Raw genomic sequence first — 14708 nt, forward strand, 5'->3', positions numbered from 1 at the left:
TCTGGAGACACTGACCACAAGTGGGAGCTGAATGACAAGGTATTCCGAGAGAGATCTTACTTGGGGCCATCCACTGATAGATCCCTTCAAAACTCCATCCAGTGTGATGTGCAGACAATTCTGCTCGAGGAGAGGGAACCTCCACAACTTGACAAGAAATACCTTAGTCATTCCCTGACCTCATGTATTACTTTATGCTTATCCTCCAATTCTCTTACTACTTAAGGTTCTTAACAAATTGAAACAAAAAAATTAGTAGCCATCCTCTTCGCACTATCTTATCCAAGATGGGTGTGATTCCCAGAGCTGACCCACCTGTCTCTGTGATTGCCTCTCCTTATTCCCCTAACAGTGAACCTCCTCACCCAAGAGTTGGGATTGATCACTCATCTGAATTTTTCAGCACTTCACCTAAAGCTTGACTGCTAAATAGCTCTCTGGTATTGTCATAAATATAAAGGGAAGGGTAACAACCTTCCTGTATACAGTACTATAAAATCCCTCCTGGCCAGAGGCACAAAATCCTTTTAGCTGTAAAGGGTTAAGAAGCTCAGGTAACCTAGCTGGCACCTGACCCAAAGGATCAATAAGGGGACAAGATACTTTCAAATCTGGGGTCGGGGGAGGCTTTGTTCTGTCTGTTCTGTGTGCTTGCCGAAGACAGATCAAGAAAGCAAGCAATCCAACTCCATTGGAATTAGTAAGTACTAGCAAAGGAATATGTTAGCTTGCTTTTATTTTGGCTTGTGCTTTTCTCTGTGCTGGGAGGAAGGTGTATTCCTGGTTTTCTTTTTGTAACTTTAAAGTTTTGCCCAGAGGGAGATCCTCTGTGTTTTGAATCTGATTGCCCTGTGAGATTATCTTCCATTCTAATTTTACAGAGGTGCTTCTTTTACCTTTTTTCTTTCTAATAAAGTTCTGGGTTTTTAAAAGAATCTGATTGGTTTTTTGTTTTCTTTTTAGTGTCCTAAAAAAACTCATCTTGTTTATTCTCAAGCCTCCCCAGGAAAGGGGGTGTAGGGCTTAAGGAGATATTAGGTGGGAGTAGGAACTCCAAGTGGTCCTTTCCCTGAGTTTTGTCTAATCACTTGGTGATGACAGTGTTACCTAATCCATGGTACAAAGGAGAATTTGTGCCTTGGGGAGTTTTTAATCTAAGCTGGTAGAAATAAGCTTAGGGGGTCTTTCATGTGAGTCCCCACGTCTGTACCCTAGAGTTCAGAGCGGGGAGGGAACCCTGATAGAATAAGACTGCTCCCCAGAGGTACAAACGGTGCTGCTTCATAGCAGAAAACCTACAACAAGGAAAATGTACCTGCAGAAGTGAAGGTGCGGGCAGAGATGTACAGCTCCTTTTGAGTCTTGTCTGCCACACGTTCTCAATTATCTGTTCAATTACAAAACTCATATTTATCATTGAGCTCCGTCAAAGTTCACCTAGCTACTATCACAGCTTTTCACCTCCCAGTCAAAGGGTTTTCAGTTTTTACTCACCTAACCACAGCAAGATTTATCAAGGGCCTCTTCAACGTCTTCCCTCCTGTCAAGGAACCAACTCCACCATGGGAGCTCAACTTAATCCTTATTGCGTGGCAGAAACCCCAATTTAAACCTGTGGCGAACTGTTCTCTCCTTTGTCTGTCCCTTTAAGATCTCATTTCTCATAGCCATCCACTCAGCCGGGAGGGTAAGAGAGCTTGGAGTCTAATGGCTGACCTATGGTATTTCATGTTCTATCACGACACAATGACTCTACATCCACACCCTCACTTCCTTCCCAAAGTTTCCCATCAACCAGGAGATTCACCTTCTGCTGTTTTATCCTAAGACTCAGTCTTAGAGAGAAGAATCAAGCTTTCCCACACTGGATGCAAGTAGAACTCTTGACTTGTACCTAGACAGGGCTAGGACCTTTAGGGCTTCACCCAGACTTTTCATCTCAGTTGCAGAGTGCATGAAAGGACAAGCAGTTTCCACCCAAAGACTATCCAAATGGGTTTCAGGATGTATCTTAACCTGTTATGAAGCCTCAGAGGTTCACCCCCATCCAAGAGTTGTAGCTCATTCCACGAGTGTTCAATCTACCTCAGTAGCCCTGCTGAAAAACATACCTTTGAGATCTCTGCAGGACAGCAACATCATCTTCAGTACAAGTGTTTTCCCAGCATTACGCTTTTGTGACTGTGTCCAGAGCTTTTGGCAAGGCTCTTGTATGAAAGTACATAAAAGTTCATAAAATGTCACAAAAATAAATGTTGATGGGCAAAGGTACAAAGTGGAGACTGAAAGACTTAGTCTAACCAAAAAGACCTACTGACGTTACCATGGACTATGACAGAGTTTCTCAAACAGGGGTCGCCACTTGTATAGGGAAACCCCTGGCGGGCCGGGCCGGTGTGTTTACGTGCCCCATCTGGAGGTCCAGCCGACTGCGGCTCCCACTGGCCCCATATTGCTGCCCTGGGCCAATGGGAGCTGCTGGAAGTGGCGCGGGCCGAGGGACTTACTGGCCTCCACTTCCAGCAGCTCCCATTGGCCCAGAGCTGCAATCCGGGGCCAGTGGAAGCCGCGATCGGCCAGACCTGCGGACAGGCAGGTAAACACACTGGCCCAGCCTGCCAGGGGCTTTTCCTACACAAGCGGCAACCCCTGTTTGAGAAACCCTGGACTAGGACTATGTTAAGATCATTCCTGGTAAACAAGAGAAGTGTGGGACTGGAAATTAGGTCTAATTGGTGTACAACGTAATGAGAGGACGAGCTATTCCACCCATCACTCCCTTTTGGAGCTCTTCAAAGAAAAGACTTTGGGGGTGAAAATTGAGCATCAGCACAATTGCTGACTGAAAAAAGGGGAAGAAGTGAGCTTCACCCTCATGGTTGCCACCCTCACTGTCTCCTGGGACCCAGAGTCCACTGTGACACTGTTGGGCCTTTGTCATCCTAATCCTAAGAGATGTCCTGACCAAGCGAGGCCAGAAAGAAGGACCCAGATAACATAGCCAGTGGAGGTGGCAAAATCGCAACCACCTGTTGGTCTGTATACCAAACCCCCAATTTGGTTTAAAACTGTTTAATGGTGGACAGTGACAGGGTCATGTTAACTCCTTTAATTCTTTGAGCCCATTTATTTAATCAAAGTTAATGTAACAGGCACTTCCACTGTGGTGGTGGCAAGTCCCTACCTCATTCCTGCAAGAAACATCTTAGCCACATAAGCAATATGACTCCAGGAGACGGGTTCCTGTTTGTGATAGGCAAGCAGATATAGGTGCCTCCCTGAGAGGGATGGGGCTTAGGACAGACCCCTCTCCTCCGCATTTTCCATTGGCTAGCTTAGGCGGCTCTCCATCTAGCATGCTGTTTTTTTGGATCTCATTCTTCGATGCCTTTCTGTCCTCATTCATTGTAAAGGGAGGCAAGGCAGCTAACTCAGGTATTATGGACTGTAGTGTTTGTTCCAGTGATTTTTCTAGGTCCCTACAAGTTAGGTTTTGTGACAGTTGGTTCAGGGTGTTAAATATTCGATAACTATGGACAGCTTATCTGGGTCTCGGGAAGAGTGAACTGGTTATGTACAAAATCAAAGTACACCTATAACTGTGTTTGTATCAGTGTAGCTCCATATGCAGAATGTGACAATCTTGGGTACATATATATGTATATTTAAAGAGTAATTCATTTTTGTTTTTCTCTTAAGGAAACTTGACAAAACATATGAAGTCCAAGGCACACAGCAAGAAATGTATGGATTTAGGAGTTTCAATAGGCTTAATAGATGACCAGGATGGAGAAGAATATGGTAAGGATCTTCATTTCTTTACTCCACCTTTGTATTGATTTATTCTTCTATCATCTCACGTATCTAGCCTTTCTCACCCAGAGCCTTTAACTTCTGTTAGAAGGAAATGCCAGTGCGATAGACACCTTAGAAATATGACAGAGAGTAAAAGGTACTAGAAAGACACATAAGCCAAAAAAAGGGATGGCATTTGCTAAAATTCCATTGCTGGGAAATGTTCAAAAAATGCTACCCAGTTTAATATCACCAGTTTTACAAGACCTCAATATATCTCAGAAACATAATTTTTCCTGCAGAACATGCAGTTCCACATCACAAAATTTCACATTTTCACTGAAAATAATTTTGCTTAAAAAGTCAAATTTTAATACAAAAGTCTCACAAAAATTGGACCAAATGTCAAATCTGCAATAAAATGCTCAAATTATGAACATGTTGCTGTAAATATTTTGTGCAGCTTATCCCAGAAAGCAAACAAGCAGTCACTGTGCTGCATGCAGAAGAAGACTGTGCTATTGTAGCAGTGATTGTGTATATCACTAGGTGGGTGATATTCAGTTAACAATTCTGCCGCTTTTCCACCTTCACCCTTTTTACTTTTTCGTTAATAACATGAACATCAGTAAAAGGCATTTATAACAATTGATAAAATTTGAACCAAAAATCCTGTATTTCTAAGACACTCAAAGCTGCCTTTAGAAGAAGGTAGGAGCTTGAGTGTGTTCCAGAAATGCAGAATTAGGGACACTGCAGATTTTGATTAGTTGAATAAGCTAGTTCACTAGCACTAGCCAATTCTGAGAGGTAAAACAGGACATTATTTTAGGACTTAGTTTTGGTTCTAGAAATTCATCAGTGTAGTGGTAAAATACATCTGCCCACCCATCTGTTCTGCAGTAGGATCAGACATATTTTTGTCTTCAGTATATTTTTCATATTTACACTGAATAGTTTATTAGATTGTGGAGGAGGCTTTAAAGAGAAAAGTGGCGAAGCGTTTTTACTGAAAGAAGAAAGGGTAACAGATTAATGCACATGCTCTCACTTGACAACCAATAGCAGACTAAGTGAATCAGCCTGAATTTAATTCTTAATAATGTTGAGAATGTGACTCAATGTTCTTCAGTTAGTATGACTCAGTAATGTTCTAAGTACAAAGGAAGCGGCATTTGCCCTTTCTGAGCACAAATTGATTTATTCCTTTTGAAGACAAGGAAAAAACAAAGGTAATCTTACTTGACAACAAAATTCATGAATTAGTCCTCTTAGTAACTGAAGTACAAAAACAAGTACCACAGAAAATATGCTGCCATTACATATTCAAATCTATTTCTCACTTAGGAACAATTTTATTTCAAATGTTCAGTTTCCACACAAAATTTAAAAAAATAAATTAAAAATGCTGAACTGTTTTGGTTTTTTTTTGTTTGTTTTTTTAAATACCATTCTGCAGCTATAATAATCTCATTTGGCCTTTTGTAGTATAGGTGACCAGGGATGTTCTATTCACTAGAGTGAAAAAAATTAAGTGATTGATAGGTTTATGTTTGCATTGTTAAGTATCTCCCTTTATAGTAGTAACGTTATGGTTTTGGATTTAAAATCATCATTAGTACTCAGGACAATTGTTATTTTTAAATTATTATTTTAATTATAACAGACTACATAGTAATTCACTAGCATATATTAGGGCACAACATTTTTGCAAGAAAATTACTAAAATGCTATAGTGAAATTTACTGGGATTTAAAAAAAAAAGAAATTCATTGAGATTTAGACATTAATTCCATTAGGCTCCTCTGAAAATTCTAGCCTGATCTGAAGCGTCCACTTGCCAAAAACTGCTAAAATCATTAATAGGTGCCCAAATACCAAGAGAAAACAAAGCACCCAGATAGATAGTGCTTACGTCTCTTAGGGGAAGAAAACTTGATACCCAGTCTTTAACGAGACGTGCAAGGATCTGTCATTGTGTTTGATGCATATCTATGTTTCTCCTTAAAGAAACTGACTCCACATATCTTTACCTTTGGAGTTGTGTGCCAGTACATGCAGTGTAACTAGGGTGACCAGACGTCCCGATTTTATTGGGACTGTCCTGATATTTGCTTGTTTTTCCCGTGTCCCAACCAATGTTAGGTTGGGACACGGGACAAACAAGCAAAGGCTCCAGAGCTCAGAAGAGCTCGTGTCCTCCCCTGCCCCGACCCCGACCCTTCCTTCCCCCATTGGTTCCCTCCCCAAATTCCCGCCTCTTGCCAAGCACGCCATGCGCAGGAAACACAGGGGAGCGCGGGGCCGAGGTGAGTGTGAGGCCAGCCTGGCCCCGAGCAGGCATGACTTGGGCGTGGTACCTGGAGGGAGAGTAGGGGACAGCCCACGGGGCCAGGCCGCAGCTGTTCTCCCCACCTCGTGAGCAGGACTCAGCAGCAGACACTGCTGCAGTTCCCACTGCCGTGGTGGGAGGAAGTGGCCAAGCACGTGGCGCTCGGCGGCTGCAGCTCTGGCGCCCAGGTCCGAACCCCCCAAGCCCGGACCTGCTACAGGGACCCAGCAGCGCACATGCTGTGCCCAACCCCTGGCCAGTCACATCTGGGCTGGTGCAATCCTGTGGCGGAGGCATCGGCAGCCCAGCCCCGTTCGTTCCCCTGCGGGACCCAAGCGAGATGCGGGGGCAGGGGCCTGCTGCCCCCACTCCGGGGCCACCCGCGGGATTGCACCAGCTACGCAGCCAGCCAGACGTGACTGGCCAGGGGCTGGGCGCAGTGTGCGCGCTGCTGGGTCCCTGCAGCAGGCCCGGGCTCGGGGGGTTCGTGGGCGCCAGAGCCGCAGCCGCCGAGCGTGGCCAGCGGCCACTTCCTCCCCCAGCGGCAGCTCCCAAGTCCTGCTGCCCAGGTGGGGAGAACAGCCGCCGCCTGGCCCCGCAGGCCACCTCCTACTCTCCCTCCAGGTACCGCGCCCGAGTCCTGCCTGCTTGGGGCCAGGGTGGACTCATATTCACCCCGGCCCCGCGCTCCCCTGAGTCTCTCAGGCCTCCCTCCAGCACTTGCAGAGGGAGGCGGAATCGGGGCTGGGAGATTTTTTTTTTCCCCCTCTGCCCCCCCCACTCCCACGCGTCCCGATATTTGACCTGGGTGATCTGGTCACCCTAAGTGTAACCCATACATCTTCTGGGTGTGGTGTTCTGTCCTATCTAGTGTCACTGGGACCATTTAGAGAGAGAGAAAAAATGAGTCTGCTCTACAGCCTTAGCTACCAGCCAGCTGGCTTTCAGCTCATGTGGTAGAGGCTCATGCACTGAGCTCCAGAGGTCCTAGGTTCAGTCCCACCTGCTGACAAGCAGGGTCTGTCAGTGTTATACAAGCATATAGTACCTTCTAAAAGCAGGGCTCTGGACAAGGTTGTGAGCTTTGGGTATGCACTGTAAGGTGTTAAGATTGCATCCGTAAAGAAATGCATGTTGATTCTATGCCAAGCTTTTTCTCTGCTTGCACATTTAATTGCTGCTATTTCATCATAGGTTTTTTAAACCCTTTATTAGTTTTATGTTTTTACAGTTGTTTAAGGTTTTATTTCTCATCAATATTCTCTAGTCTTTGCTCAAACAAAAGAGAGAGAGTTACTCTGATGTATGTAACCACTCCACCTGAATTCATGAAGAAGGTACAGGAACTCTCCCCTTGGGGTATGCAAAAGTAGTAAATGGTTGGTGTGCATCTCTCACCCCCTTTTGTTTCTTTTCCAAAGCCACTTTCTTCAGCCTTTATTGTGTTCTTCTTGTTCCAGAGCAAAAACAGAAGCAAAACTACATATGAAACAAACGTTTTAAAATTAATATGAGAATCTCCAGTAGAGGTGGGAAATTGGGAAATATACTTGGGAAGTGGCCAAGCACATGGCGCTCTGTTTACTGAGGGTAATATTTTAAAAAGTGCCTAAGTCACTTAAGATTCTATGTCTTGTTGAAAATCCATTTGCTCTGTTTTATTAAAGGTCTGTGTTCTGTGGAAGAAATTAGACATGTTCTTTTGAAGAATCACATTATTAAGCTTCACCTCTGTCTATTACAAAATAAGAGTCTTTAATGTCTGAGTCCTGTGGCACTTTATAGACTAACAGATGTATTGGAGCATAAGCTTTTGTGAGTGAATACCCACTTCGTGAGATGCATGTAGTGGAAATTTTTCCAGAGGCGCAACCACCAATGTAATATACGCCATCATGTGCCAGCAATGCCCCTCATTGACCAAACTGGACAGTCCCCACGTAAAAGGATAAATGGACACAAGTCAGATATTAGGAATGGCAATATACAAAAACCTGTTGGAGAACACTTCAATCTCCCTGGACACACAATAGCAGATTTAAAGGAAGCCATCCGGCAGCAAAAAAACTTCGGGACCAGACTTCAAAGAGAAACTGCTGAGCTTCAGTTCATTTGCAAATTTGACACCATCAGCTCAGGATTAAACAAAGACTGTGAATGGCTAGCCACCTACAAAAGCAGCTTCTCCTCCCTTGATGTTCACATCTCAACTGCTAGAAGAGGGCCTCGTCCTCCGTGATTGAACTAAGTTCGTTATCTCTAGACTGATTCTTGCCTGCATAGTTATACCTGCCTCTGGAAATTTCCACTACATGCATCTGACAAAATGGGTAAGTACCCATGAAAGCTTATGCTCCAATATATCTGTAGTCTGTAATGTGCCAAAGGACTCTTTGTCACTTTTTACAGATGCAGAGTAACACGGCTACCCCTCTGATATCTAACCTCTGAGTTAATGTCGTTCGCTTACAGTAACTGACTGTGTGAAGTCAATGGAACATTGTCACTTAGGCATTTTTGAAAATTTTACCCTAAATAATTTAGTATCATGTGCTTAATAAGATAAAATTTACTAACTGTACCATTTAAAAGTTTTTTTATAATTGGAGATATACCTATCTCTTAGAACTGGAAGGGATCTTGAAAGATCATCGAGTCCAGCCCCCTGTCTTCACTAGCAGGACCAAATACCGATTTTTGCCCCAGATCTCTAAGTGGCCCCCTCAAGGATTGAAGTCACAACCCTGGGTTTAGCAGGTCAATGCTCAAACCACTGAGCTATCCCTTTGGAGAAGTGTAAATCATCTGATTTCACCTAATAACATCAGTATTATTTGATCCTTTCACCTTCCACCACCTTGATTTTCAGTGGTGAATGTTTTATTTGTGTCAAATATGCTTTTTTTTTTACTTTAATAAATGACAGCTTTGCATGCTTTTATTTTTTTAGTCAAAGAGCTGACTGATAGTTAGAAGTGTCACGTTTATATCATAGGAACCAATGGTCCAGTTAACTCAATATTCTTCCTCTAGCAGCAGCCAATACCAGCTGTTTTAGAGGAGGGTGCAAGAAATCCAGGAGAAGACAATTGTGAAATGACATGGTCATAGAGGAAATTTCATCTGTCCCTTAGGCAATTAATTGTTCGCTTATGTCCTGGAGCAGCAGGGTGTCTATAGGTCTCATGTTATAATTTTTTGTTCTGGCATAGGTAATAATGCATATTCTTATTGGTCATATACATGTCCAGTTTTTTGTTGATGCCTACTTAACTAAGCTGTTGTCTCCAATAAAACTCAGTATGTTTTTCCTCGAGTTAATCAGCTGAAATTAGGGTTTGGCATTTAAAGAAACTACTAGCTTGTTGTTTAAGAGTCTGACAGTTAAAGTTTACTACTACATATGTTATCCTACTAATACCAGCACTGATACCAGTATGAGTAGCCCTGTTCTTTAAGCGAATATCAGAAAGAGGTTGATTCTCACCTGGAAGTACTACACAGTTTAATATCAGCATATAGAAGAAGGAACAGAAAACTGTTGTAGATATTTCGCTGTTGTGTGCACACACTTAATGCAATCCATTTTTCAAACAACTTGAGACACTGCAGTCATTACACTTAAGAATTTACAGGACTACAGTGTTCCTTGGAAGAGAGCGAGAGTGAGATTCCCCCTTGCTGGTTAAGACTCTGTGGAATCAGAGCTTTTAACCATGTTCTTTGTATTTGGGTTTTGTCATCATTTGGGTATTAGTAAATACTTTTTGATTTCAGCTTTTGTGTTCTAAACCATCCTCATGTCATTTTACCTTTCATCTTCTGATCCATGGAATGTTCTTGTCCCCAAGGGTTACAATGTGAGGAATGTTAATATCTGAATTCAGCTGTCAGCAAAAGTGAACCATTTAGTGTGACAAAATCCAGCTGGGGATATCCTTTTTGACCATGTTTGTTTTTACTTTGCAGTCTTTTTAATAAGATGAATTTGTATCTCTTCTGAACTGTAAACATTCTAGGTCTGATCCTGCCAAGTGCATATGACTGAGGTTGTTTGCCTGAATAAAACTACTCACAAGTGTAAGAGTTTGCAAACTTAAGTAAACCACCAACTGCATTATACAAATTATTTAACAATACACTTCAGTGATGAGAAGAACTTGTGAGCAGTTTCTATGCAGAAAGCTTTCATCCTAAATATATATCTTGCTTTCCACACTGTAATTGTTAGATATTTTTATATGTAATATACACTGAATTATAGTTTTTGAACAATATTACATGAGCCTTTCTAAAGATCAGTTTTTTCCAACGTAATTAGCAGTGTGTCATTTATCACAGTAGTTCATAAACTGATTTTCAAGGCTCAGGTTTAGTTTAATGCTGTTTTATTCTGCGTTCTTAGCATACCTGCATAGAAAAGGTTAAAATAAATGAAAACCTCAGTAAAAATCTATTACTGATAATCTAGAAGAATCTAAAATTGACCTTTTTTCTTTTCCAGGGAAGATTTTTTTTAAAATAATAATTAACATGATTATTTGCTCGGCTTAAATGTATGTAATATGCCTTCTAACTCTACATCCTCTGACCTGGGAATAGTGTGTTTGTGGCTAGTGGTAATTTATAATACAAGATTTACACAAGGCAGGATTATATGTGAACACTTCTCGTTTAAAGAAAAGAATGTGAGAAGCCATAAGCTTTTCTTTTTTTACGTAATTTCAGGTTCAAACATCTGCAGCTGCTCATCTGAGGATCTTAAGTTTCTTCCAGTAGATGTCACTATGAGTCTGTCAGACAGTAATGAGCAGAGACTAAAATTTAATCTTTAAAGTAAACCTGTGATTTACTTTAAAAAATAGTAATCCATCAAATTTAGAAATAGGTGCTAATTTTGTTTAATAATTTTCTTGTTAACATCTATCTGTAAGTCTTTAAAAGCTCTCCGCCAAGTAGTTTTAAATTGTCTCTTTGTGGCATTTGAGATGTCCATTGCAAGACGGTAACACTCTTAACCTCAAATATATGCCTGCATACTAGTAGAAAAACAGGTCAGGTGGTGATAGCTTACAAAGGACATGCTGCTGAGTATTAATGATAATACAATGTGTGACAAAGTTCCTCCTCTATCTTGGTGGGTCCTGCGCTTATTGGCAGATTTGCTCACCTTAGTGATCTGCCCCACAGTCTGGATCAACTCCTCCTGTGTCTGATCAGGAGTTGGAAGGTTTGGGGGGAACCCAGGCCTGCCCTCTACTCTGGGTTCCAGCCCAGGTCCCTATGGATTTGCAGCTGTCTATAATGCCTCTTGTAACAGCTGTGTGACAGCTACACCTCCCTGGGCTACTTCCTCAAGGCCTCCTCCAAATACCTTCTTTATCCTCACCACAGGACCTTCCTCCTGCTGTCTGATAATGTTTGTACTCCTTAGTCCTCCAGCAGCACACCCTCTGTCTCAGCTCCTCTCACACACTTCCTCTCCTCTGGCTCCTCCCCATCTGACTGGAGAGAGCTTCTTTTAAAACCCAGGTGCCCTGATTAGCCTGCCTTGATTGGCTGCAGGGATTCTAATCAGCCTGTCTGCCTTAATTGGTTCTAGCAAGTTCCTGACTACTCTAGTGCAGACCCTGTTCTGGTCACTCAGGGAACAGAAAACTACTTATCCAGTGACCAGTATATTTGCCCTCTACCAGACTCCTGCACCCCACTGGCCTGGGTCTGTCACAAATGTAATATTTGAAAATATTTCCACCTTTGTTGTCATAGTATACTATATCTTTCTTAAACTTGGATAAAGACCATAACTTGATAGTATGGAATAAATGCCTTAATTAGTTGTTAATGTAGATGTTCCCCGTTTGAAGTTTAAACATGTTCTGGACAAAATAAACTCAGAGGCAGATACAAGGCTGCAGGTAGAAATGTTTATCAGCCCAGGATATGATTCAGCTAGTAAGAAGTACCTTCAGTCTCTCATAGTCAGAGCTGTTACTGACACTTGTAGTTAAAATTGCCTAACATTTTCCATTATAATTCCCTGCTTTCAGTTGCATATAAATTTTGCCAAATGTAGCCATGTGGGCTGAAATTGCCCTCTGCCTCAAGCTGAACAATTTTGGAAAGTTTCAGCAAAAGCAGTTCTGCCCTTTTAAAAAATGAGGTTAAGGAAAAATTGCAGTTACGCTAATGTTAAATTGTATTTTTTCCCCAGTTGTTTCTTTGAAGAGTTCTAGTGCCTCCCTGCTTTGTAGCAGGAGCTTAGAATTGGCAGGGAGATAGTCCTTGGATCTTCTACTTTTCCCATGAAAATTTACCTAGATATGGTCAAGTTGTAAGCCCCTGAACTTTGCCGTTTGATGTCAGTGGGAAGTTACTTACATGACTGTAGGACCAGGCCCTGAAAAGTCAAATCAGACACTATGTTTATTTCTGACAATATCAGAATAAATATTGAAAAATTATAAATTTAGACTATGAAAACATTTGCTGTGATGCCTCATGTAAATATTATTACTAAAATGAACAGCATTTTAAACAACTATATACAATAAGGATTCAAGCAGAAAAATATTTAAAATAAATAAAGGGCTTACAAAAGTGTAAATGTAAAGAAATGCTTAGTATTATCTACCTCAGTCCTATAGTTTGTAGCATCCTCAACTGGTAAGAGCAGGGCTGGAGTTAGTCAACCCTAGGCTCTCTCAGTAATGGACATACTAAGGGCTGGTCTACACTGGGGGGCGGTGGTGGATTGATCTAAAATACACAACTTCAGCTACGTGAATAGCGTATCGAAGTATCTTAGATCGATTTACCTCTCATCCTCATGGTGCGGAATCAATGTCTGCGGCTCCCCCTGTCGACTCCGCTACCGCCGTTCGCACTGGTGGAGTTCCGGAGTCGAAAGGAGCGCTTTCGGGGATCGATATATCACATCTAGATGAGACGCGATATATCGATCCCCAAGAAATCGATCGCTACCTGTCGATACGGTGGGTAGTCTAGACGTATCCTAAGATGCTAATAATTCCAACTAATGCTGCTGTGTTGAGGAACTTTAAGCCTTTTCTTTCCCTCTTGGAGGTAAAATGCCATTATAGCAACTAACTAATCAATACCATGGTCAAAAATACTGATCTGATTGGCAGGCCAAGGCCATAAGGACAAAATGAATCAAGAGGGTTTACCCATAAACTAGTGTACTTCAATAAGTAGGATTAAACTCAGTTTTACTAACTATGATTATAGCCGAAGTGCTACAAAATCTACAGTGAAAAGTTATGTTAATTTTTTTTCTATTAAATCGCTGTTTGCAGTTAACTTCCTGAAATTTTCATTTATCTGGCTAGAAGGTTCAGGTTCTCATTTGTGGCCTAAGGAGAACATTCTTTGGAAACGTTTGAGGGAAAAATGGTAGTTCAGCCATTTTTTGAGGGAGAATAAAACATCCTCATGCCCCCTCTCCAAATGTTTTTGCCATTATAAAGTATTCTTGAGGTTGATTTTTTAAACAGTTTTTGTGCTAAAATGGTGGGGTTAGAACTTTGACTGGGAAATAAACTATAGAACAGAAGAGCCGTGGAAAGTTAGACTGAAAACTAGTTTTGTATTTGCAAAGCTCTTAGTGCTTGAAAATCCCAGGATAAGCATTTGCAGAACTTTGGATACTAGTTTTTAGGCACATTCACCAGTGTTCTAAGCAAAGGAAACACATCTGGAGAGACTAACTCAGGTGCTCAGTGAACATCTATGTCTGCTGAGGTACACATTGAAAAGAGCAAGGCTCCTTTGCCAGACTGAAGAATGTATGCATGTTTACTTCAGTGGGCTTTGGATCAGGCCACCCTATCAATAAAGAGAATTTGCTTTATTAATTTTGGACATTTAGCAGGATAGAGCCTTTTTCTTCTGTAAAATACATAGGAACTTCAATTGCAAAAAAAAAAAAATCTCATAAAGACCATTAGAATTGCACAGTTAAGTCAGGAAATACAATTAAGTTTGTCCTTCCATAAGATCCCTTGCCTCATTCAGTTCGTCTCTCACATGTAAATGATGCATGGACCCATAAATACAGTAGTACAACATAGTGGAATGTTACCCATGCATATCTAAGGATGTATCTTTTTTTGTCTTTGAGAGAGTATTAAATCACATAATTAGACAAGGTCAAACTGCATACATGTAAGAGGGAAGAGTTAAGAAGGGTGCATGAAACCTTAATTTTCACTTATCCTGAGTGCTTTACACAAACATCCTTAATGTTTTCCAAATAGAAAGGGGGAAAAAAACTCTTTTTGCTGTAGTAGATACTATTTTCACTAAGCTGGATTCTTGTACTGGTTATTGTGTGACCAAGACAAAATGTGCCGAAACATTTTAAGCAAATTGTTAAATATTTAAACACAATCATTTTATGACAACTCTAATGATCCTGTATTGCTTTACAAACTTACACTGATATCCACAGCAAAATGCAAACAGCTCTTCTGATGTATCAACTATTTAATAACAGTATTATACAGAACTTAGGTCAGCAAGCAAATAATTTTTTCCTACTAAAATTTTACAGGGAACT

At 41.4% G+C, this 14708-nt stretch overlaps 1 protein-coding gene across 11 annotated transcripts in view; it reads left to right on the plus strand.

Annotated features, from left to right (window-relative positions):
* The window catches only part of HIVEP1 (HIVEP zinc finger 1), a 203377-nt gene that overhangs the window by 177276 nt on the left and 11393 nt on the right, over positions 1–14708 (plus strand). For all 11 annotated transcript variants that reach the window (XM_030552408.1, XM_030552406.1, XM_030552409.1 and 8 more), the window contains one exon: positions 3700–3801. In XM_030552408.1, coding sequence (XP_030408268.1) covers positions 3700–3801 — 102 coding nt within the window. The remainder of the gene's footprint in view (positions 1–3699; positions 3802–14708) is intronic.

Source organism: Gopherus evgoodei, chromosome 2 (genome assembly GCF_007399415.2).
Source record: "Gopherus evgoodei ecotype Sinaloan lineage chromosome 2, rGopEvg1_v1.p, whole genome shotgun sequence".
NCBI lineage: Eukaryota > Metazoa > Chordata > Testudines > Testudinidae > Gopherus > Gopherus evgoodei.